This window comes from Drosophila melanogaster, chromosome 2L (assembly GCF_000001215.4).
Source record: "Drosophila melanogaster chromosome 2L".
Classification (NCBI taxonomy): Eukaryota; Metazoa; Arthropoda; class Insecta; order Diptera; family Drosophilidae; genus Drosophila; species Drosophila melanogaster.
In genome coordinates, this window is record NT_033779.5 from 7726470 (window position 1) to 7751589 (window position 25120).

General features: G+C 40.5%; 5 protein-coding genes across 9 annotated transcripts, besides 1 other annotated feature; 1 reads left to right on the forward strand and 4 right to left on the reverse strand.

The window, feature by feature from the left end:
* Positions 1–687: 687 nt before the first annotated feature.
* CG13796 (uncharacterized protein) lies at positions 688–6201 on the reverse strand. Of its 4 annotated transcripts, none has more exons than NM_001144335.2 (11): positions 6048–6201; positions 3729–4380; positions 2950–3081; positions 2711–2886; positions 2616–2656; positions 2435–2555; positions 2038–2377; positions 1816–1973; positions 1627–1755; positions 1360–1566; positions 688–1288 (listed from the first exon to the last, which is right to left on the reverse strand). In NM_001144335.2, the coding sequence occupies exons 2-11, from the start codon at positions 4087–4089 to the stop codon at positions 1028–1030; spliced, it is 1926 nt and encodes a 641-aa protein (NP_001137807.1). In that variant the 5' UTR covers positions 4090–4380; positions 6048–6201; the 3' UTR covers positions 688–1027. The 4 variants fall into 4 exon arrangements, with proteins under 4 accessions (NP_001137807.1, NP_723309.2, NP_609140.2 ...); NM_164767.3 differs by having other exon boundaries at positions 3729–4283; positions 6010–6201; NM_135296.3 differs by having other exon boundaries at positions 6010–6201.
* Positions 6202–7945: 1744 nt separating this feature from the next.
* On the reverse strand, positions 7946–12340 carry CG31904 (uncharacterized protein). Of its 2 annotated transcripts, NM_164769.2 has the most exons (5): positions 12150–12340; positions 9869–10520; positions 9090–9221; positions 8851–9026; positions 7946–8737 (listed from the first exon to the last, which is right to left on the reverse strand). In NM_164769.2, the coding sequence occupies exons 2-5, from the start codon at positions 10227–10229 to the stop codon at positions 8195–8197; spliced, it is 1212 nt and encodes a 403-aa protein (NP_723311.1). In that variant the 5' UTR covers positions 10230–10520; positions 12150–12340; the 3' UTR covers positions 7946–8194. The 2 variants fall into 2 exon arrangements, with proteins under 2 accessions (NP_723311.1, NP_723310.1); NM_164768.2 differs by having other exon boundaries at positions 9869–12340.
* Positions 12341–14092: 1752 nt separating this feature from the next.
* Acp1 (Adult cuticle protein 1) lies at positions 14093–15068 on the reverse strand. The gene is made up of 2 exons (NM_057767.4): positions 15007–15068; positions 14093–14888 (listed from the first exon to the last, which is right to left on the reverse strand). The coding sequence occupies exons 1-2, from the start codon at positions 15010–15012 to the stop codon at positions 14487–14489; spliced, it is 408 nt and encodes a 135-aa protein (NP_477115.1). The 5' UTR covers positions 15013–15068; the 3' UTR covers positions 14093–14486.
* Positions 15069–17212: 2144 nt separating this feature from the next.
* Positions 17213–18370, reverse strand: CG7214 (uncharacterized protein). Its single transcript, NM_135297.3, has 2 exons — positions 18279–18370; positions 17213–18161 (listed from the first exon to the last, which is right to left on the reverse strand). The coding sequence occupies exons 1-2, from the start codon at positions 18282–18284 to the stop codon at positions 17739–17741; spliced, it is 429 nt and encodes a 142-aa protein (NP_609141.1). The 5' UTR covers positions 18285–18370; the 3' UTR covers positions 17213–17738.
* Positions 18371–20805: 2435 nt separating this feature from the next.
* Positions 20806–21405, forward strand: ATPsynGL (ATP synthase, subunit G-like). The gene is made up of 2 exons (NM_135298.2): positions 20806–20951; positions 21005–21405. Exons 1-2 carry the CDS (start codon positions 20912–20914, stop codon positions 21286–21288), a joined length of 324 nt encoding a protein of 107 aa, NP_609142.1. The 5' UTR covers positions 20806–20911; the 3' UTR covers positions 21289–21405.
* Positions 21406–24892: 3487 nt separating this feature from the next.
* Positions 24893–24945: a mobile genetic element.
* Between the last annotated feature and the right edge of the window lie 175 nt (positions 24946–25120).

Sequence of the window (25120 nt, forward strand, 5' to 3'; positions counted from 1 at the left end):
GTCAAAATAAAGATATGCTAGGAAAATATATATCTAAGCGAGTTATCTATAGTTTCAAGCTTTCGGTTATCAAAATAATTGTAAATTTGTTATTACACGTTTTGTAAGTGTATTTCCGATCTCGACCATAAATTTGCATTTATTGTTATTTTGCTTTAAATTCAGATTATTAGAGCTCTTATATCTGTGCCTGTCTCTCTTATGTGCGCCTATCGTCGTGCATTGCCAAGTTCATTTCGATTTTGGAACTGGAAACTGATATGGTCGTGCTCGGGAAATGGGATGACAAACAAGACAGCCGCAAAGTTATCAAATCTGGGGGAAAACTCAGACAGCAATGCAAAAGCAAGTAAACCCCATAACGCCCTGGCTGTTGATTTCAATAACGCATTGATAATGTCTTAATATTTGTTTTTTCTTATGTTTGTTTGTTATTAGCGATTAGTTTTAGGTAATAATATACAATTACCTCATATATTTTTCAAACTATTATTATTTTGCATGCATTTAAAAACATGCTTCTAACAATCTACTCTAAACGTCATATATTCTATAACTAAAATTCCAAAATTATTATTATTATTAGTGCGACATTAAATAGTTTAAAGTGCTGACAGCCGTATATCATAAATTTAACTCTTTTCCTTATACGTTTACCAACTTCAAAAAAAGACTTCAACATTTTCAATGCCTAAAAGGTAAAATTTTATTAGTTCATAACAATATTTTTGGCCGAAGCTTGTTGAACATTTTAGTAGGAAACTACTAAATATCACCAGTATATTGTTCACTATAGCTAGCTTTTGGAAAATATCAGTACAACTTCATTACAACAACTAACAATCGCCATTGCCAATGGATCCGCTTATTTATATACTAGTGTGCGTGTTTGTTATTGTATTTTTTGCATGTGTGAATGTGACCGCATATGGGTGTATAATAAAAGTGAGTTCAGTTCAGTTCATTTGTCAAGTGACGACGCTGTAAGTATTGAGTTTTGATCTAGGGAGTATTCGATATTTAGGCACTATGTGGTGTTGGCATTGGCATCTATAACCAGCATCTCCGAGATGCCCATGATTTCCTCGTAGAATCGCCGGTTGTCCGCATCCACCGGATGCCAGTCATGTGGTGCGAGGCACTGTTGCAATCGCTGGCGCCAATCGCCATTCGTCCGACATACCTTGTAAACCATATAAGATATGGCCGTTAGGAGAATCAAGCCCTGACTCACATAAATCAGGACATCGTGTATGCGATCACGCGTAAATAAATAGGTTAGTTGAAACTGCAAGAAATTCCAATAATATCAGTCATTAACTATATACAAATAATTTTATAATAATAACCACTACTCACCAGACACAGTCCCAGAAAAATGGGCGTGGCAAAGCGTATAAAGAAAATTTTGAAACTTGAGATCGTTTTGCCTAACATAAACTGCAAGTCGCACTGGAAACGAACGCGTCCATAAACCCAAGTGGTCATCAGCACAAGGATTCCCGAAATAAGCAAGTGTGTAAACACTGCCAAATTTGGCAGCTGAGTCAGCTGACTAAAGCCCAACTGAAATGGATAATTATGTATTACAGTATGCTCTCAGAAATGAAAAGAATTTAAACTCACCTGAGTACAAAAATATACAGAGGAAGCTGTGAGGCAGAAGACTAGCGATGAAATTACCAGAATTCTTCTTGAACGCAATGTCTCGAACTCATCGAACAAGGCAGTAATAACGGACATCATTTGAATGATCTTTGAAAGATACAATTAAATTAGATAAAAATTCTTAAATGGGTGCATATGTAAACTTACCAAGGCACATAGTTCTGATAAAAATATCATGCCAAAGAACAGAAATGCCCAGAGATTTGGAGTCGTCGTAAAACGTCCAAACAAGTATGAGAAGCAGAGATACAGAAACTGCATATGATGCTTCTCATCCACATGTAATGGCATCATACCAACGTGATCTGTTTGAATATAGCAATTTAAAAATTGGAATTGTTTTCAAAAACAAAATTCAAGAGGCCCTACCCTCAAAGTGATCGTGGGCCACATTGCAGCAGAGCAGTCCCATTAACCCAATGGTAATATGAGTAAGGCACACCCAGATACTCAGTCTTTCGGCATCTCTGCGAAAGTTGTTGTAGCTAGACAAGGTTATGATACTGCCCCAACCGGGCCCCAAGGCTCCGCCGGCCATCAGGAGGGCCGTGCGAGCCGTTGCCAAAATGCTGTCAAAGCTATCCAACTGGGGCATCCAATAATAATGCAGGGTATCAAACGTGACTTGCTCGTGAATAAGTAAGTACAAGAAAACAGCGACGAAGAAGCCGAACATCAGCACGCATGAACATCGCAGAACTTTCCCAATCTAAAAAATTAGGGCTGTTAAATTATGTATATTTTTTAGTTTGTTTGAAATACATACAAAAGCAACTGGCTTGAGCAGCAGGGCCAGAACCACCAGCCAAATTGATAAAACGCCTATGAGCATGGACCACGATATGCTCATGGAAGTGGAACCTTTTGCAGTAGAGGCAATCATCGATCTAAGGATATAGACAAAGTAAGCTTTAGCTCAATCTAATGTGAATTCGAGTGTAACTTGCCTGAAAAACTCTACCGTGGAATGAGGATCAACTCTATAGTCCTATAAACACAAACTATCTAAGTAAGTAAATATATAACCATCTAAACTACTCACATCGACGTCGTAGTTCTCGTGCAAGGAACACTCCTGGGTATTCCAACTATTGTTGCAACTCATCCAGGGTATCACTGGGTGTATTGAATTCACGGTATATATGAGGGGCACTACAGCTGCTATACTGTAATAGGTGAGCGTTCCCAGATTGAGGAGCAGAATGGCGTAGCCAATGCCTAAAAGTATGCCACATTAGTTGAAGCATTTTACAGTTAGCAACTATTTTAACAGATTTTCACCTTTAAATATTGGCGCCACGCGAAATGCTGATATGGTTCCAGAACTTGAAAACTGTCCCAAAAAGGCTTGGATCAAAAATATTGGCAGCGAGTAAAATAGCATTCCCATCAGGTAGGCGATTATAAACAAAACTATAAAAAAAGAATTTAAAAGTCAAACATATAAGAGACACATCGCATTACTGATATATTATGAGTAATTCGAATTATTATTGAACCCTGATACTCATCATAATTATCTATTGCTTGCACATCGTGTCGAACACTGTGTCATTAGTTATGAGTTTATCTTAAATATGATATTAGTAACTTGTTGATAACTAACAATTAAATCATTAGAAAAACCTGTTTTGAAGATAATTAAGGAGAGTTAGTAAGAGATATTCTGGAACAGTGGCTTTGATTTTATGCGGGCTTTGCCCCGCTGTTCACCTTATCGCTCGCAAAATATAATAATTTTTCAAAGTGTTCGCAAAAAGCCATCATTAACGCAGCTTAGATAACCTTTGCTTTAGTTAATTGAATTTTATTGATAACAAACAGCAATGGGATCAAATAAAGGGGATAACCGTCAGCAAATGAACTGCAAAAAAATTATATGGAATTCTTATGCGAGAGTTTAAATTTTACGCTCTTTGACCTTGAATAGGAATGTCGCATTACTTTTATTTTATTGTTCAATATTTGTCATATGTATGAATATATATATATTAAAAAAAAAACTTTTTTTAAGTGTACACATTTTGTAAGTGCACTTTGCTATTGTTAAGGGTACTTACGCCAACCGCCATGAAGTATTCCAAAGGTGGAGAGCTCCGAAAAGATCAGCGAACTGAAGGCATGTGTGCAGCTGGCAAAGTAAAAGTCCGCCGATTTGGCCCAACGACCACGACATTTATCATGCCGATATGGTCGCTCCAGGGTATCATACGCACTACCCGTTCGCACGGCCATGCTGTGCACCTGGCGGCTTCGGATACGACGGGCGGCTAGGGCCAGACTACCGCCCATTCCGCCTCCGGACTCCGTTTCCACTGGCTCCCCGATAAAATCACCGGGCAGTTCTGTGCCATGTTCACTATTCTCACAGTCGCCCAGGAGCATGCAATTGTTGAGCTGCTCACCGCAGATGCCCTTCATGTTGGGTCATCAGGTGAGAAGTTGCTGGCCAGATGAGAAAACCAAACACTCGCGACTCTGCTGGCTCAATTAAAATTGCCCAGATTCGGTTTGTTCCAAGTTCATGCCGATTTGTTCCGTTTTTGTTTTGCTTCGGTTTTGTTTTTCTGTTTTTGGCTGTATGACCTAGTATTCAGCAGAGTTTTTCTGGGTCACTTCACGAAGAACAAGTCGTAGAAATGCGAGCTTCAGATTATCTTCTAATTGGTTGGTGGCTATTGCCGCCAGCGGATTCACGCCGCACTCTTGAACCTTATTTAAAATTAAACTCAATTTTGATTACTCCGGGCGCCAAGCAATCAGCTCCGATGCTCGGCGGCAAATGATGCTATTTAATGGGGATTGCCGTTCTCAAGCTACGCCAAATGAAGCAGTATTATAGGCACCACCAACAACAAAGAACCTAACAACTCACAAATTTAATTAAATATATATACGGCTTTCTACGTAGTTTTTTCGTACAATGCGTATATGTGAGTTCCATTGAGTGTGCAACGATTATATATGAAGCACAGTGGTGCGAAAGATAAACAAAAATAAACTGGTAAAAATGAAAAAATATTTTGTAGAATTAATTATGTATATTAATAAACAACTTGGTTAAACTGGATAAACAGAGTGGCTTGCCCTTTAAAACTTCAGCGTTTCAATCAATGAATACTAGGCTATTTTAAAATACAACAAAATATTAACAAAATTGTACCATTAGACTGAATTAAGTTGTCCAATCTACTTATTGTGCTTCTTTAAATAGTCCGTACCTATTCTATTATCAGTATCGCCAAACAAAGAAAATTCCAACTGAAGGGGAAATCAAAACAAATGAAAATGTATTTTTAAAAACAAAGCAATCTTATTGAATCGAATCCAATCGAATCGCATCGAAGCACAACAAAGCCGATAAAGCTGAATTCAAGAGAGGAGAAGAGAAACGAAACGAAACTAAACGGATGGCAAGCTGAACGGGGGCAATGGACAGCTGATGATTCTCTTTCCCACCCCCACTTGCACTCTCTCCGTTCACAATGCCGGTGGCCTACGGAGCGTATACTTGACATTGCTCATACGTACCATTGGCTGCGAGGAAGATTTAGCTCTCGCGTTTTCTCTGCCCAAAAACATTTCAACAAGTAAAGCAATGAAAAGAGAGGGGCGGGGGGAAGCGTGTTAAAGGGTGTGTGAAAATCAGCTGTTTTTTGTTGTGAGCTGTGAGAATTGTGTAATTCAAGCAAAATTTTCTGCCTCCACACTTTCTGCCTTCAGTGTTTACGCGTATTGGACGCCGATGACGCTGTTGATTTGGTGTGGCTCCATTTATGAGTAAATTAGTGAGTGCACCGAATGCGGCGAACGTGTCCAATTACTCGAATCGAAATGTTTACAAACAAACACTCAAGTGTGCGCAATAAATTTGCGAAAAAAAAACATTTGAAATGGCCAAGAGGAAAGCACAAACAAATATATGCACCGTGAAAAAATGTTAGTTTGGCATTCATAGACAACCATGACATTGGATTTAACAGTTTTAAAATAAAGAAAATTAATGTAAACTTGATTCTTTACAATTTGTCTATGACCTCTGTGGACCATTAATAAAATACCTAAAGAACGGACTAAATATGGGAATGACCACAGGACGACCGTTTGGATGTTTTATCTCTCAGTGTGTTTGCTTGCGTTCAAAAGACGCAAAAAGTTGGCGTCTCAAGTGTTGGCCAAGTCTGTGGGCAGTACCTTGCCCTCCCATCGCAGTTCCAACCCATTTTCACAATTTTCCGCCCGTCAAGAAGACAATGCATACATAGATAGTGATATTGGCGCCACATAAACTCAATATGTTCCCTTATCGTCCGTTTGTAATCTCAGCCATCTGAAACTCACATTTGCATTCACCTGCAAACAGTGCACTTTTCTATTACTTTCAGGCGACACGTTTTCCAATCACGCACAAAACCCCTGCAAAACTGGCACTGCGCGAGTGTTAATCCGAACCCGAATCTCGATCTGAACCCGAATCGGAAACTGCTGCGACTGCGACGCACGTTGCCAGCACGTCTGCCAGCGAACGACTGAAAACTGAAGAGTAGAAACACAGCCAGATAGTCGCCGAATGTCAGGCGAATGCGAATGTTGCTGCTGTTGCTGCTAGTGTTGCTGTTACTGTGTTACTGCAGATGTTGCTGCTGTCTCTTATCGCAGACGCTGCTGTGTGCTACTTTTACTCTTCGGGAGAAATGCGAAGAGTGACAGAAAGAAAGAGCAACAGCTGTGGTTCAATTTTCTAAATGCTCTGTGTTGGAAAGAAGTTATATTAAGTCTGAAAAAACATATAAGCTATCAGTGATACACAGATTTTATAGACTATGTGTTTAAGTAATAATAAGGCCAATAATATTACCAGAACATATTAAAATGTTCTTATATTTTAAAACTAAACATATTCTACCAAAATTAATTTTGATTACTTAAAAGAAAATTTATCTTGCTAAGTCTCAGTATGTCAAATCGACTTCGAATTAAGATTTTTTACCAACAAATTGCTTTCGATTATAACATTAAATTAAGTGGTAATTATTTAACCCATGTCGGATCAATTTTCTAAATTGCATATAGGAACGTTCATAAGAGTACGTCAAATTCGTATTGACCCCCTGCGACTTCTGTGTGATTTTCTCTTTGCCGGTCAATTACCGGCTATTGCCAAAACGAAGCCCAGTAGGAAATTTCTTGCCATTTTCGAGTCGGACTCCAAGTAAGGGGAGACTGTCGACACGATTGACGCTTGACTCTTGGCCGCCGGCGTACAATAAATCATTGCAGTCAGTTCAATACAGCAGATTTAATCGCTAGACATTGCAGAGAAAAAAAACGTTTAATCATTTTAGGAAAATATTACAAATAAAATATTTTACCGAAATTACAGAACTTTAGAGGTAGAGCATAAAAGTTTGATCTACATATACACTTATATAATATTTAATAATAATAATAAATTTTTTATCAATTTTATTCACAGTTCTTTTCAGTGTATTTAAAAGGAGGTGTGGTGAGAAAAAGTTGAAGGAAGTTCGGGGACTGTTATTGATACACTGACGCATTTCATTCAACGGCCAAATGCGGCAACAAAAGCGAAACTAGAAACATGAAAAACAAGCGCGAGACTTTGTAAACCGCTGTTGGAACTCAAAGTGGGAAAAATAAAAAAAAGGGGCTGGCTAAGTGGGAGGGGAAAATCACGCAACAGTTGGACTCTGCTATAGCAAATCGAAAGATATAGGGGGTAAGGAAGTGCGGGGTTGATTCCATTTGATTTGTGGCTGGATTTCGCATTGAACGCAGTTGGGGACTTTGCGCATGCGCATGAACTTGACATTTCAGCATTCGATCCGATGGCTTTGCTCTAATCACACTTTATTATGGAGGAAGGGGTTGCATGCAAACAGCGTAGTGTCAATTTGAGGCAATGAGTCAATTAATTGTATTCGGAGGCGTAAATATGCGATGATAATATATTGAGAGCGAACGGGCTTTGTATACTAATAGATTGAGCCTGTGGGAATTTGTCAGGCAACATCTATTTATTTTAATTTTGGCTTGACCAAAACAAACTTTGTATACTTACATTATCATTAAATAAAGCTTTATCAAACGAAGAATATATATTATGTAATGTTCTGTAAAGCGGAAAAATTATAATGAGGAACCATCAAAGATTTGTTAGCAATAATGTTAATTTGTCGCAATTTTATTTATATGTGGGTATTTAATATTCCCAACTTCGCAATATTATTTACACATTTCCCAAAATAAAACGTTTATACTTTAGTTACATTTTCTTTATTGGCATTATGTAGATGTACAAGCATTTCCTTCCAGAATGCACTTGGCATTCCGTTCGAAGAAAACTTGTGATGGTTTTTTCACAGGATGCTTGGAAAATGTATGCTAAATAAATAGGTAAGCGAGAGAAATAGGCAACCACAAACGTGGCCGGGTGCTTAGGTCGGAAGAGAATTTTGATGACTCCTTTTTTTCGGGACAGGTATGAAAGGATCCTGTTCAGGTGCTAGGTGCGAGTACCCTGTCTATATATGGCTATATATACAATGTATTTACATAACGTGTTGAGGGGTCTAAAGTTCGACTTCCCCATCAATGGCAGTATCCGTGGCAGAGGCAATGGTCCGATCGACAAAGGGATTGAAGGCGGTATACTCCTTACAAGGTTCCGGGTGCGGGAGCGGCATTGATGGAGGATGTGTCCGGCCAGAGGAGCGGTGTGAATGGCACCACGGGTCTGGGCAGTGTAGACGCCACTGTGAGCCACTGGGGCCACGACGACTGAGGGAGCATGAGCAGCAACCACAGCGGGAGCAGGGGCAGCAAGCACGGCAGGAGCGGCGGCGTGGATCGCTGCCGGAGGCCACGAAGCCACGTTCACGGCAGCAGGCCAGTGGGCGGCGGGAACGGCCCAGGGAGAGGCCACCACAGCGGGTCCGGAAACGGCGGTGTAGGACAGTCCATGTCCAGCCACCTGGGACAGCAGGGGGATCACAGACGACTGCACGCCCATGGCGAGGGCCAAGGTGAAGATAACGGCGACGGCGAACTGTATAATGCAAAATATATTGTTTAGTCTTATGAGTAAAACTTCCTTGTTGAATTACTAATATTAATCCAAGCTATGTAAGTAAGTAAATATAAACCATCTAAACTACTCACATCGACGTCGTAGTTCTCGTGCAAGGAACACTCCTGGGTATTCCAACTATTGTTGCAACTCATCCAGGGTATCACTGGGTGTATTGAATTCACGGTATATATGAGGGGCACTACAGCTGCTATACTGTAATAGGTGAGCGTTCCCAGATTGAGGAGCAGAATGGCGTAGCCAATGCCTAAAAGTATGCCACATTAGTTGAAGCATTTTACAGTTAGCAACTATTTTAACAGATTTTCACCTTTAAATATTGGCGCCACGCGAAATGCTGATATGGTTCCAGAACTTGAAAACTGTCCCAAAAAGGCTTGGATCAAAAATATTGGCAGCGAGTAAAATAGCATTCCCATCAGGTAGGCGATTATAAACAAAACTATAAAAAAAGAATTTAAAAGTCAAACATATAAGAGACACATCGCATTACTGATATATTATGAGTAATTCGAATTATTATTGAACCCTGATACTCATCATAATTATCTATTGCTTGCACATCGTGTCGAACACTGTGTCATTAGTTATGAGTTTATCTTAAATATGATATTAGTAACTTGTTGATAACTAACAATTAAATCATTAGAAAAACCTGTTTTGAAGATAATTAAGGAGAGTTAGTAAGAGATATTCTGGAACAGTGGCTTTGATTTTATGCGGGCTTTGCCCCGCTGTTCACCTTATCGCTCGCAAAATATAATAATTTTTCAAAGTGTTCGCAAAAAGCCATCATTAACGCAGCTTAGATAACCTTTGCTTTAGTTAATTGAATTTTATTGATAACAAACAGCAATGGGATCAAATAAAGGGGATAACCGTCAGCAAATGAACTGCAAAAAAATTATATGGAATTCTTATGCGAGAGTTTAAATTTTACGCTCTTTGACCTTGAATAGGAATGTCGCATTACTTTTATTTTATTGTTCAATATTTGTCATATGTATGAATATATATATATTAAAAAAAAAACTTTTTTTAAGTGTACACATTTTGTAAGTGCACTTTGCTATTGTTAAGGGTACTTACGCCAACCGCCATGAAGTATTCCAAAGGTGGAGAGCTCCGAAAAGATCAGCGAACTGAAGGCATGTGTGCAGCTGGCAAAGTAAAAGTCCGCCGATTTGGCCCAACGACCACGACATTTATCATGCCGATATGGTCGCTCCAGGGTATCATACGCACTACCCGTTCGCACGGCCATGCTGTGCACCTGGCGGCTTCGGATACGACGGGCGGCTAGGGCCAGACTACCGCCCATTCCGCCTCCGGACTCCGTTTCCACTGGCTCCCCGATAAAATCACCGGGCAGTTCTGTGCCATGTTCACTATTCTCACAGTCGCCCAGGAGCATGCAATTGTTGAGCTGCTCACCGCAGATGCCCTTCATGTTGGGTCATCAGGTGAGAAGTTGCTGGCCAGATGAGAAAACCAAACACTCGCGACTCTGCTGGCTCAATTAAAATTGCCCAGATTCGGTTTGTTCCAAGTTCATGCCGATTTGTTCCGTTTTTGTTTTGCTTCGGTTTTGTTTTTCTGTTTTTGGCTGTATGACCTAGTATTCAGCAGAGTTTTTCTGGGTCACTTCACGAAGAACAAGTCGTAGAAATGCGAGCTTCAGATTATCTTCTAATTGGTTGGTGGCTATTGCCGCCAGCGGATTCACGCCGCACTCTTGAACCTTATTTAAAATTAAACTCAATTTTGATTACTCCGGGCGCCAAGCAATCAGCTCCGATGCTCGGCGGCAAATGATGCTATTTAATGGGGATTGCCGTTCTCAAGCTACGCCAAATGAAGCAGTATTATAGGCACCACCAACAACAAAGAACCTAACAACTCACAAATTTAATTAAATATATATACGGCTTTCTACGTAGTTTTTTCGTACAATGCGTATATGTGAGTTCCATTGAGTGTGCAACGATTATATATGAAGCACAGTGGTGCGAAAGATAAACAAAAATAAACTGGTAAAAATGAAAAAATATTTTGTAGAATTAATTATGTATATTAATAAACAACTTGGTTAAACTGGATAAACAGAGTGGCTTGCCCTTTAAAACTTCAGCGTTTCAATCAATGAATACTAGGCTATTTTAAAATACAACAAAATATTAACAAAATTGTACCATTAGACTGAATTAAGTTGTCCAATCTACTTATTGTGCTTCTTTAAATAGTCCGTACCTATTCTATTATCAGTATCGCCAAACAAAGAAAATTCCAACTGAAGGGGAAATCAAAACAAATGAAAATGTATTTTTAAAAACAAAGCAATCTTATTGAATCGAATCCAATCGAATCGCATCGAAGCACAACAAAGCCGATAAAGCTGAATTCAAGAGAGGAGAAGAGAAACGAAACGAAACTAAACGGATGGCAAGCTGAACGGGGGCAATGGACAGCTGATGATTCTCTTTCCCACCCCCACTTGCACTCTCTCCGTTCACAATGCCGGTGGCCTACGGAGCGTATACTTGACATTGCTCATACGTACCATTGGCTGCGAGGAAGATTTAGCTCTCGCGTTTTCTCTGCCCAAAAACATTTCAACAAGTAAAGCAATGAAAAGAGAGGGGCGGGGGGAAGCGTGTTAAAGGGTGTGTGAAAATCAGCTGTTTTTTGTTGTGAGCTGTGAGAATTGTGTAATTCAAGCAAAATTTTCTGCCTCCACACTTTCTGCCTTCAGTGTTTACGCGTATTGGACGCCGATGACGCTGTTGATTTGGTGTGGCTCCATTTATGAGTAAATTAGTGAGTGCACCGAATGCGGCGAACGTGTCCAATTACTCGAATCGAAATGTTTACAAACAAACACTCAAGTGTGCGCAATAAATTTGCGAAAAAAAAACATTTGAAATGGCCAAGAGGAAAGCACAAACAAATATATGCACCGTGAAAAAATGTTAGTTTGGCATTCATAGACAACCATGACATTGGATTTAACAGTTTTAAAATAAAGAAAATTAATGTAAACTTGATTCTTTACAATTTGTCTATGACCTCTGTGGACCATTAATAAAATACCTAAAGAACGGACTAAATATGGGAATGACCACAGGACGACCGTTTGGATGTTTTATCTCTCAGTTTGTTTGCTTGCGTTCAAAAGACGCAAAAAGTTGGCGTCTCAAGTGTTGGCCAAGTCTGTGGGCAGTACCTTGCCCTCCCATCGCAGTTCCAACCCATTTTCACAATTTTCCGCCCGTCAAGAAGACAATGCATACATAGATAGTGATATTGGCGCCACATAAACTCAATATGTTCCCTTATCGTCCGTTTGTAATCTCAGCCATATGAAACTCACATTTGCATTCACCTGCAAACAGTGCACTTTTCTATTACTTTCAGGCGACACGTTTTCCAATCACGCACAAAACCCCTGCAAAACTGGCACTGCGCGAGTGTTAATCCGAACCCGAATCTCGATCTGAACCCGAATCGGAAACTGCTGCGACTGCGACGCACGTTGCCAGCACGTCTGCCAGCGAACGACTGAAAACTGAAGAGTAGAAACACAGCCAGATAGTCGCCGAATGTCAGGCGAATGCGAATGTTGCTGCTGTTGCTGCTAGTGTTGCTGTTACTGTGTTACTGCAGATGTTGCTGCTGTCTCTTATCGCAGACGCTGCTGTGTGCTACTTTTACTCTTCGGGAGAAATGCGAAGAGTGACAGAAAGAAAGAGCAACAGCTGTGGTTCAATTTTCTAAATGCTCTGTGTTGGAAAGAAGTTATATTAAGTCTGAAAAAACATATAAGCTATCAGTGATACACAGATTTTATAGACTATGTGTTTAAGTAATAATAAGGCCAATAATATTACCAGAACATATTAAAATGTTCTTATATTTTAAAACTAAACATATTCTACCAAAATTAATTTTGATTACTTAAAAGAAAATTTAGCTTGCTAAGTCTCAGTATGTCAAATCGACTTCGAATTAAGATTTTTTACCAACAAATTGCTTTCGATTATAACATTAAATTAAGTGGTAATTATTTAACCCATGTCGGATCAATTTTCTAAATTGCATATAGGAACGTTCATAAGAGTACGTCAAATTCGTATTGACCCCCTGCGACTTCTGTGTGATTTTCTCTTTGCCGGTCAATTACCGGCTATTGCCAAAACGAAGCCCAGTAGGAAATTTCTTGCCATTTTCGAGTCGGACTCCAAGTAAGGGGAGACTGTCGACACGATTGACGCTTGACTCTTGGCCGCCGGCGTACAATAAATCATTGCAGTCAGTTCAATACAGCAGATTTAATCGCTAGACATTGCAGAGAAAAAAAACGTTTAATCATTTTAGGAAAATATTACAAATAAAATATTTTACCGAAATTACAGAACTTTAGAGGTAGAGCATAAAAGTTTGATCTACATATACACTTATATAATATTTAATAATAATAATAAATTTTTTATCAATTTTATTCACAGTTCTTTTCAGTGTATTTAAAAGGAGGTGTGGTGAGAAAAAGTTGAAGGAAGTTCGGGGACTGTTATTGATACACTGACGCATTTCATTCAACGGCCAAATGCGGCAACAAAAGCGAAACTAGAAACATGAAAAACAAGCGCGAGACTTTGTAAACCGCTGTTGGAACTCAAAGTGGGAAAAATAAAAAAAAGGGGCTGGCTAAGTGGGAGGGGAAAATCACGCAACAGTTGGACTCTGCTATAGCAAATCGAAAGATATAGGGGGTAAGGAAGTGCGGGGTTGATTCCATTTGATTTGTGGCTGGATTTCGCATTGAACGCAGTTGGGGACTTTGCGCATGCGCATGAACTTGACATTTCAGCATTCGATCCGATGGCTTTGCTCTAATCACACTTTATTATGGAGGAAGGGGTTGCATGCAAACAGCGTAGTGTCAATTTGAGGCAATGAGTCAATTAATTGTATTCGGAGGCGTAAATATGCGATGATAATATATTGAGAGCGAACGGGCTTTGTATACTAATAGATTGAGCCTGTGGGAATTTGTCAGGCAACATCTATTTATTTTAATTTTGGCTTGACCAAAACAAACTTTGTATACTTACATTATCATTAAATAAAGCTTTATCAAACGAAGAATATATATTATGTAATGTTCTGTAAAGCGGAAAAATTATAATGAGGAACCATCAAAGATTTGTTAGCAATAATGTTAATTTGTCGCAATTTTATTTATATGTGGGTATTTAATATTCCCAACTTCGCAATATTATTTACACATTTCCCAAAATAAAACGTTTATACTTTAGTTACATTTTCTTTATTGGCATTATGTAGATGTACAAGCATTTCCTTCCAGAATGCACTTGGCATTCCGTTCGAAGAAAACTTGTGATGGTTTTTTCACAGGATGCTTGGAAAATGTATGCTAAATAAATAGGTAAGCGAGAGAAATAGGCAACCACAAACGTGGCCGGGTGCTTAGGTCGGAAGAGAATTTTGATGACTCCTTTTTTTCGGGACAGGTATGAAAGGATCCTGTTCAGGTGCTAGGTGCGAGTACCCTGTCTATATATGGCTATATATACAATGTATTTACATAACGTGTTGAGGGGTCTAAAGTTCGACTTCCCCATCAATGGCAGTATCCGTGGCAGAGGCAATGGTCCGATCGACAAAGGGATTGAAGGCGGTATACTCCTTACAAGGTTCCGGGTGCGGGAGCGGCATTGATGGAGGCCACCGACTGGATGTGTCCGGCCAGAGGAGCGGTGTGAATGGCACCACGGGTCTGGGCAGTGTAGACGCCACTGTGAGCCACTGGGGCCACGACGACTGAGGGAGCATGAGCAGCAACCACAGCGGGAGCAGGGGCAGCAAGCACGGCAGGAGCGGCGGCGTGGATCGCTGCCGGAGGCCACGAAGCCACGTTCACGGCAGCAGGCCAGTGGGCGGCGGGAACGGCCCAGGGAGAGGCCACCACAGCGGGTCCGGAAACGGCGGTGTAGGACAGTCCATGTCCAGCCACCTGGGACAGCAGGGGGATCACAGACGACTGCACGCCCATGGCGAGGGCCAAGGTGAAGATAACGGCGACGGCGAACTGTATAATGCAAAATATATTGTTTAGTCTTATGAGTAAAACTTCCTTGTTGAATTACTAATATTAATCCAAGCTATGTTGTTGTTAATTATCAGGATAAATCCGTTTGATAACTCACTTTCATGGTGCTGTTTGTGGGTTTTGGGTTGCGCTCTGGTTGAACTCTTGTTCTGAACTGATCTGTCAACGGAGCTGCCGGCCAGTTTTATACCCAACTGCTGACCACATCAGCAATAGAAAACCGCCAAGTCGGAGGGTTCATGAAAGTGAGAGTTCACACACCATGACATGGTGGACACGGCTGACACTGCTCCGCATGCATATGATCAGCTGTAATGACATGCCTCGGATCTGAACGGATCGTATCGTATCGAATCGGATCAAACGGCTAGGTTGAACGCCTTCAAAGCGGTTGAATTCAAGAACTAGTTCTACATCTACAATACTTTGTTATTAGCTTATTGTACTAATCGAAATACGTACATTTATTTTCTAAAGAATAAAAAAATAAATGAAGAAGAGAGGATTGTGACAAGAAGTTAGGTTACCTAATTTGTATCTTTAAGGTGGGGTTTTTAACAATAACCCTCTCAAAAATGAACTAACTCGGTAGTGAACCTCTATTTCCGCACCACTCAAACATGCACCACCACAGAAAATGCATTCTCAGTGAGTGTGTTTCCATCTCCGTGGCCATGTGGGTCCAACTGTCTAAGTGAATGGCCCAACCCACTTTTCAGCTGCAGTTCCGGTAAGTTGATTTTCACTCCATCACACCGCCACTTTAATTACTTAATTGTTGTTTGTGCGCGATTAGCATTTCAGTATGATTTATAACACGATTCCAATTATGGAGCGATCCGTATCCTGTATAAGGCCGGCTAATATCTGATTTATGTGTCTTAAGGGTTAATGATATGCGAGGAACAGCCCACTTTATCGATCGATATTGAAATATAATTATGGGAAAATTAAGAGCTGAAATATATTATTCCATTTGAACAGAACTGATCTATAAATCTGTTTCTAATATTTTAAAGAGTTAATATTAAAATTTTAAGCCGAATAACAAAAAGTAGATTATAATCAATTGGACTAGTGTAACTATTTAGAATTCGAATCCAAGAGACAAAAGTTTGCAATTCGTTTCATGACATCTACAAATTCGTGTGTGCATAAGCCGCTTGTTGGCTATAAATTAACCAAAACTTGCAATTAACACAGCTGAAAGGCATTCCAGGTTAATCCGCTTTTCCAGGCTATTTCCCTAATTATTTCCACCTCCGATTACCTAATGGAATCGACATTGCGCAACATTCAATTGTCTGAAATGGGTCTGGAGCGTGGGTTACTGCAGCCCGGAACAGCCCACATAAATATATCGCAAACCCATTAGGTGCCGCAATTAAGTCAGACTTTAGTGCAAATTGAACCCAGCAAAGACAATTCAATTATGCCCAAAAAAAACTGCATGAGGGGAAAAACTTGTTTCGATGCTAATGTGGGTGAGATCGATTGTCGAGTCTTGGCAAAATCTCTGAGACACCAAAAACACCAAAAAAGTTCAAGTTGAATTCTTTCGGTGCGATGATAATCTGTAATTAGCGACTACTATAATTTACTCCATGTGCCAATTATTTTCCTATACCAGAAGCCCAGGTGCTGACTAAAATTGAAACTTGGTCTTTGTGCGATTTGTAATTAGCGCTAAGCGTTTGCATAATTAAGCATACGCCCTGTGGCCCAATACGTGCATATGATCTGGCTTTGTACCAATTAACTCGATCTAATGACCATTGGCCCCCAGCTTGACTACCGTTCAGCTGTGGCCGATAGTACTGCCAAGCAAATTAGGATTGTCACTATAATAATAGACACTTAAAGACAAAGACACATTTGATCTAGACATTCTTGGCAGATATGAAATCAATAGAACAATTTGTCGGCTTTTCAAGGTCGAGCAGGTGCAAACTAAAGACCCAAGGTTATAATTAACTAATATGCAGTTTATGATCTAGATGTATTTAATGAGAGCTAAACAATCATTCCAATATGGGATTGTTTGAGGTTGTCCAAGTAAAAGATTAAAACATTAAACATCTTGGCATATCGTACAAAAGTATTAAGCTATCTAGCAATCATAGCTTAATTATATATTGAATTGTATTTAAAAACAAGTCCAAACCTCAGATGATGCCTCAGATGAAATTAAACCTAAAATATACATTAACAGGTACTTTTATCTTTTGTTAAAGAAGAATCTCCTTAGTTGGATAGTAGTAACTTTTTTTTTAACCCCATTTTTGCAAAAACACAATATTTATGTCGTATAAAAAACGCTGATTGCTTTTATTTATAACGTTTTCGTCAATCTTTACATTGTTGCAGATTACTAGATTACAATGGGATATTTACAGGTTGACAGGGCATATCTAGGGCGATATGCCAGATAGTGATAGATATAAGAAGTATATAGTGATAGATGTAAAGAAGAGGAAGACAGGATAGCAGATGGGAAGTATTGAAAGAGTTCTCAAAAAAGAAAATTAACATGCTGTCGTTTGTTGGTTTGTTGTAGTTGTTGTAATTGCTGTTGGACTTATATATTGCTGAGTGCGTTGGAAAATGTCCAGAGGATATGGACATGGACCCAAGATCAGGATCGTGTTCGTATCGAGGGGGTTGGGACTAAGAGCGGTGTGCTTAACAATAAGTGTACAGAGAGAGATGGGTATTCATCCGGTTGGAGTAGTCGTGGGAAGTCGCTGAAGCAGGTGGAGATCAGTGATACTGCCATCCATCCGCTCCGTTTGGCATCGGTTTGGGTATGGTTTATCCGTCACTCCCGACTTACAGAGTTCCGGGGGCAGGGGCCACGTTCACGGAGGTGGCAGAGTTGATGTGTCCGGCGAGGGGAGCGGTGTGGATGGCACCACGGGTCTTGGCCACATAGACGCCCTCATGGCCATGGCCGGCGGCGAGACCGGGTCCCTGGGCCAGGTTGATTCCGGGAACAGCAGCGCCGTGCCATCCGGCACCGGTCAGACCCCAGGGAGCAGCGCTGGCATGGACGGCAACGGCGGCAGGGGCACCCCAGGGAGCACCGTTCCAGGCGCCGTTCCAGGCACCGTTCCAGGCACCATTCCAGGCTCCGTTCCACAGACCGGCTCCATGGGCCACGGGGCTCACATAGGACACACCGGGAGCGATCTGGGCCCACGAGGCATGAGCTCCAGCCAGGGCGCACACGAACATGACTACGGCAACGGCGAACTGGAAAACGGATTAATTACCGAAATTAGTTAGATCACCAGGATAATTTCGTAGAAACTCTTGAAAATTTTCAAAAAGTTTTTGAAAATCTTAGAACACTCCTGCCAATGTCCTCACCTTCATGTTGTTTGTTTGGGGTGGGTGTTGAAGTTGGGTTGTTGAAGGAGAAGTGCTTGTTGAATACTCAGCGAACGAGTTGATTCTGATTTCGACTACCAAATTGTGGCAACTTATATACGAAAAACGCGGCGCGGACTTTGCTTCGCTTTTCCAAATCCAAAACCGAAACCTGCCCCCCAAGTCAAGAAAATATATATCAAAATGCGCCAGAGAGGCGAATGGCGCGAGAGACTCTGCTCTAGAGACGTCGACGCCCAAGCCCAAGTCTCGGGCAGAATTGGAGTACCCATACCCACTGTGGTAGATCCGCTCCGGGTTTTGGCCTTTCACTGCCCAGCTGCTCGAAGATCTCTGCCTTGGGTGCTGCTTCCCGTTCCCCCTTTCCCGCCAACCATTAAGCTGACCACCACCCCCTAAGCCACACCCCTCTCACCAAGGAAAAGGGGGCGGCGGGCGTCAATGATTGCGCAAATTACCACAGTCTAGCTTCTACAATTGGAAAACACAACATAAGTCATAAATAGTATGTCCTTAACGAAAGATCTACATTTAAAAGTTCAGCCTTAGAAATTACCAATTAACTTATTTACATTTCAAATGTTAATCCCATTTGCTAAATATTTTTCGAGCTTAAGCCAAATGCATTTAAAGAAGCTTGACTGTATTAACAAGAATTTACAGCCGAGGGTGCAACACAAACACACATAAACATAAGCGTAGATATTGAGCCGACACAATCGGCTGGCTCCATCGGCGGCTTGAAAATTGCCACAAAACACCAAATTATATTGATAAAGCACAAACACATTTAAAAAGTCATAAGCATGTGGCCCAAAGCATTCAATTTGCAATGGCACAGACCAAAGTTTCTGCTGCATTAGCTTTCAGAATTCTTTGTTGCAATTATATAAATCGCTGGTATTGGTGTGTGTGTGTGTGTGTGTTTGGCTTGCAGCATGGGGCACGGAATTTGTGTACAGTAAACTAAAGTAAAATAAAGTCGCGTGCCTACACTGCAATAACAATTACTTTGCCCCAAGGCGGACTCAGAAGTTAGCCCCTGCAATGACTAAATCAATGCAATAATATTAATTGAGCTTTAAATGCCAAAAAGTTAGTCAGCCGTTAAAATCATTCTAGAATGGATTGTTAGCTTATTTACCCGAACAATCAGTGCTTAAACCCTTAAAAAGAGCAATTAAATATTGGTAACCTATTTCAAAATCGATTTATGGCCAGAAAATAGTTCGCTGATCATAAAAAATTTATAGATACTAAATACTAAACTTATGTTTACCAATTTTAGACAGTATTGGTTTTGGCCAAGAAATTTCGAGCAAATGATTTCAAATATTCAAATGAGATTTAGTTTAAATTTAAAAGTCTTTAAAATCCATCCATTTTCTAAAAGAATTTTAAGACTCCGTGACGTCAGCATTGCCGTGACTTTCAGTCGCAAATTCCAGAGCACTGGAATTTTTCGCAGTGCCTTAAATAAACAATTAGCCTCTGCAGTTTTGCCTTGTTTTCGCTGCCCGCTGCTCCGCCAAAAATAGGAAGGCAATTCTCGTATTGTGGCGGGGCAACGCCCAAGAATAAATATAATCAAAGGCTGTCAGCATTGGCAAACAATAAAAAATGCAAAAAAAGCCAAACGAATTGGTGGACTACATTTCCATGTTTGGGGCATTTGGCTTAAACCCCCGGCGAATTTCAAGTCTCAACTTGAAATCGTCATGGACATGCAGATCAAAAAGCTGGCCACGTTTTTTTTTTTTCCAAAGACTTGGGTCAGAGTGTCAAACTGGCCAAATGTGAGACTGAAACCACTTAGACGACAGCTGCAGCGAAAAATATATGCGATCGATCCATTAATCACACCCAATATGATTATGCATAGGGCCCGCAACGGGTCTTGGGTGGAATGTCATACTCGTCTAACTGGCGCAATTAGATCAGCTATGCGAATAAAAAAACAAGAGCAATTTTCATTTGAAGAACGGGCCCTTCACCTCGACTCCATTAGAGCTTCATTAGCAAAGCGGCTGGCCTAAAACATGCATTATGGCCAACCAATTCCATTGAACTGATGACGAAAGACCCAGCGTTTTATTGCACATTTTGAGATTTTCATTTCGATGACCGGCAAACACAATGCTGGCCAATTTTTTTAGGGCGTGCTCCGTCTTTCTATTCTACTTTTTAGCCATTGTTTCGCTTTGGCAAGTGGGCGGGGCGCTCTAGTAATAACCATCTTGTCGGTTTGGTAATGATCGGTCAGTTTATCGCCCGCAAATCGAATAATTGGCGCAGGTTGTTTTCAACCACGCCGCAATTATGCAAATTTTCCAAACACATTTACCAGGCACTGCATCTGAATACAAAATGAACCAGCTCTTAAAAAAAAAATAAAATAAAATTGTATCAAATTTTGTGAATTTTTTGGCAAGGACATAAATCGTGCAGTGTGTGGTAGCCTTTTAACATGTCTAAAATCTAATAGCTAGGAACCCTTTGCTGAAAAGTCAAATCATTTTTGACAGCACTCCGTTTAATAACTTTGTACGAGAACGTAAAATTGTCGAATTTTTAGAAACTTGCATTTCTTGTTTTATTTTTCTACCAACAAAATGAGTCAATTGATTGCCAAGGCAAAGACCCTAGTAAACAGTAAGATGCGCACTTCTAGTCTGGCCAAAATGTAATTTTATGGTATTACGCAGAAATGATTGTGGCAGCACGTCCGCAGCTCGATGAATTCTGGAAGTATGCCAAGGTGGAGCTATCACCGCCGCTGCCCGCTGATTTCCAAAAGCTGAAGCAGACCGCTGAGTCCGCCAAGTTGGCCTCCAAAAAGGATATGAAGGGGCAGCTAAAGAAGTCCGGACTTTCCCAAGTGACAGTCGCTGAGGCCTGGCTAAATGTTCTGGTCACCGTGGAGGTGATTACCTGGTTCTACATGGGCGAGGTTATCGGTCGTCGTCACCTGGTCGGCTACAAGGTTTAGACATAGCAGATTTAATATTCTCCTTATGTTTTTGTGTTGTATGCAAATGGCCCAGTGCATTTAAGCCCTTTTTCTGTGGCCAGGTGCACTGAATAAAGGTGCATTATCAAGCATTACAATCATGGGCGTAGCTGTTTATATTGTTTTTTCCCTAGAAATTCGCTTTATGTTCTCGTCCGTCGTAAACGTCATATATAGCTCAATTTATATTCTGTATGATATTCATTTTAGAAAGTTTAATGGTCTAAGTGGTAAGATATCGAATATTTCATAACTTTTGCATTTGGCAAGTAAAGTTGTTTAGTGCTTCCTAATATATTTGCATACATAAATTCCCAGTGACCAGGTGCGCAACATGTGAACTCCCACTCCGTCATTTAACAGTGCCCCGCCTCAAATTCCGGATACCCAATGGCCCGGCATGAGCAACGTGCTCATGGCAGATCTGAGTCTCGCTAAGCTGGCATTGATCTTGGACATGGAGTTCTCATATTCCGCTGCGAGGCGAGTGCGCAGGCGTCCGAGCGGCAAAGCGTTGGGTTCCTAAGGCGGCACGACAGCGGACACGGGCGGCAGTCCGGTCAAGTGGCATAAATCAGATTGACGCCGTGGCAGTTGCACAAGCCAAACAATGGCAACCAACGTGTGCCCCAAGTTGAATGTATGTAACTGTATTACAAATAACTTTAAATAATACAATAGTATGAACAAAAGACAACCTTCCAAAAGTACTTTAATACTTATAAATTACCATTTTTGGAAGATCAGTATATCTAGTTTGAATTCCTCTAAATCTAAGCATTATAATTATAACTACACTATGTATTTGTCTGACTGTATTTCAAATTTAAGCGCTTGTCCCAATTTTAATGGCATTTTAATAACAAAACATGCCTGCTGGCACCGAGCACCAGGCTTTGTTGCAATATCACCGAACGATTGCATCATGCTAAGGCTATATGCTGGGTCCTTATCACAACTCCCCAAACGACTACGCCCACTTTTGGTCAGATGGATACGAATTTCGTATTAAAATCGCATAAACAGAATGAAACTAATTGGCTAGAGGAGAAGGGCGGTTATCGGCTAGTGGGGGGAAATCAATGTTAGCCACGCTTGAATTCAATTTCGCGGCTGCCGATTGTTGCAACTTGTAGCTGGCAACGTGGTAGTGGCAACAAGGTGGATACCCAGTGGGGTTGGCTTTTTTTTGCCAGCCGGCGAATTTAGTTTGCAGCATTTGGTAACCAGCATTTCCACCCACACCTCCAACACCTTTGGACTGCTGCTCATTATTTAATTTGGTTTTCATACACTATGTGTGAAACTAACAACTGCGGTTCACCTGGCACACCTGTAATGTTCAATTTGAAATCTTGAGTATACAAATTGTTGTGAAAACAAAAAAGAATTGGAGACCTACAAATTATTTTTCCTTAAAACAATAAATTAATGTGGTTGTCAATTTCTTATTTTATAAATAAATATAAATAAAAAGGTTTATTTTGGTAAGTTCATCTAATGGTCGATCAAGCTGTAACGTATTTAGTTTTAATTGTTCGAACTAAATTAATTTAACTAGCCTGCATAGGCAATCACACTTGGACTCTGGCAAGGAATTTTCGAATTTTCGAGTGGGCGGCCGCCAAAAGGCATATTTTTTGTTTTAAATCGAACCGAGAGGCGCCAATGATGCAATTGCAATCGTAACGTAATCAATTGGTCAAGTATTGCCCCGTTAACCGTTAGCTGGCGATCAAGATCTGCGGTTAATTAATCCAATTACAATTAGCATGCTAAGCGAAATCCTAATGGTCATTAAGAGAAGGCAATAATTAACCACTTTAGTGGTCGCGGTTGTCACTACACAACTGTCACAACTAACAAAGAGCTTAGCCACACAATTGTTGCTAATTCAACGAGTTCTATATGAGTTTTATGGCCTGGTTAGTGTGTTCGTGACGTTAGCAAGTGGCTGTCGGAATTTTCTGGGCTATGGGCCGCCTTTTTTCCTGCATATTTTCCTTTTTGCCATCCAGCTGCTGCCACGAAAAATCACAGAAATCTGAACGAGTGTGTGCAACAAGTTTGTTTGCCGCTCATGCAACCCGCCAGATACTTGTCGCTCACTCGACTGCGAGTATTTGGCTACAGGTTGCAACTGCCGGCCGAACTATATTTAGGCCACCAACCAGTTGTGGGTGCGGATAAGAAAGCCGTGCCGTTATAGTGTTACGAAATCCATCCAGCAATGGAGCGGTATATCTTTTTATTTTGCTTCTATGGCTTCGAAAATGGATTGCAAGTGTCCACGGAAAAACGCCCTGTTCTGTTCGATTCTGCAGAATGAATCACACTCGACTGCAGAACTTGCTCTCGATCCTTCGCCGGAACACTGACCTTATTCAACAACTCATCGCCCACACGAGAGTGGATGGCTTAAATGATGTAATGCTTATATACACTTGCAAAAATATCTGTATGCGGATTCACAAAAAAGTCCAACTTTTCTACACACCTGCTCCATAAATGTGGTGTGGCATTTTTATATGCTTTTTATTGTCAATAAAACTAATGCGGATATGGCAAATTTTCGAGCAATAAACGATCTATTTGGAACTACTTTTTATTATCTTTAAGTTACTCAACTTATAATAAACACTTAAATTGAATAATTGTTTATATAGTATAAATTACAAAATTTATGAAGTCAACATTCTTTATATGTAATTAAATTGCACAGAAGTAGCTTGCCATGGTATTTAATATGCTTTTTATTTACCAGCAACAATTTACTATTTAAATAGTTCATCATATTAAGTCAGATAGTAGTTATCCATAATATGATCTAAAATCAACTACCTTTGAGATGCAAATTGGCAAACTTAGTTTCCGTGTGAACTAAAAGTGAACTGCCTTCGCCTTGCCAACGAATGAAGTGCGAATTGCGTAAACCACCAATAATAAAAGCAAATCCAACGCAGTGGGCCAAGTTGAACTCGATTCTGCGTAGAAACCAGAAACAGCTAAGTGCGTTCGGCTCAAGTGCAGTGAACCCGTTCGAAGCAGGAAGCAGCCGCAAAGTGCGTAAACTTGAACTTGTCGAAAGGGGGCTGGTGGTGGCGGTTTAAGCCAACTTGCATTCGGTAGCCGCGTCATGCGTTCTTTGGTTTTGCGTGCACGCAGCCGCCGATCGAGTTAAGCCCACTTGTGGCTAGCAAAAGAAAACAAAAAGTGAATGGCTGGGTCTAGATTTATGGCCAATTGCCATGGGGCTTGGCTGCCGACACGACACTAAACAACGCGGCAAAATGTTTCGCTGCCGTTTGTTTAGCTGCCACTTGGCTCCCCGCCCCCCAACTGAGTCGACTCCCCCTCCCACTCCATTCCCCATCCCCTTTCTTGGCCTCACGTTTCGCCGACAATTGACACTTTTATTGAAAGCCTAGGCATTTTTCGCTTATCATGTTTTCCGTCAAGTCTATTTTCGGTCAAAATGTTGGGGCATTAAGCCAGTATATTTAATATTTTTGTATTGAACTCACCATATGGGATACCCTGAAAATTATAATTTTAAATGTCTTATAAAAAAATATATAGACATAAGAAAGAACGCTTGAGTCGATTTCCTCAACTATCAGTTACTCCTTACTCAGCCGCTGGAAGTGCAAAGAAGAAAGTTCAACTATATTTTTGGCATACTGAAATTATTAATATTTAATATAAATTGCAATTTACTATTCATATATTTCACTAGATATAACAGCATATAGTCCTATATATCCCATCGGAATCGGGATCATCGCCTAACGGGTTTCAGGGGTCTGCAGTG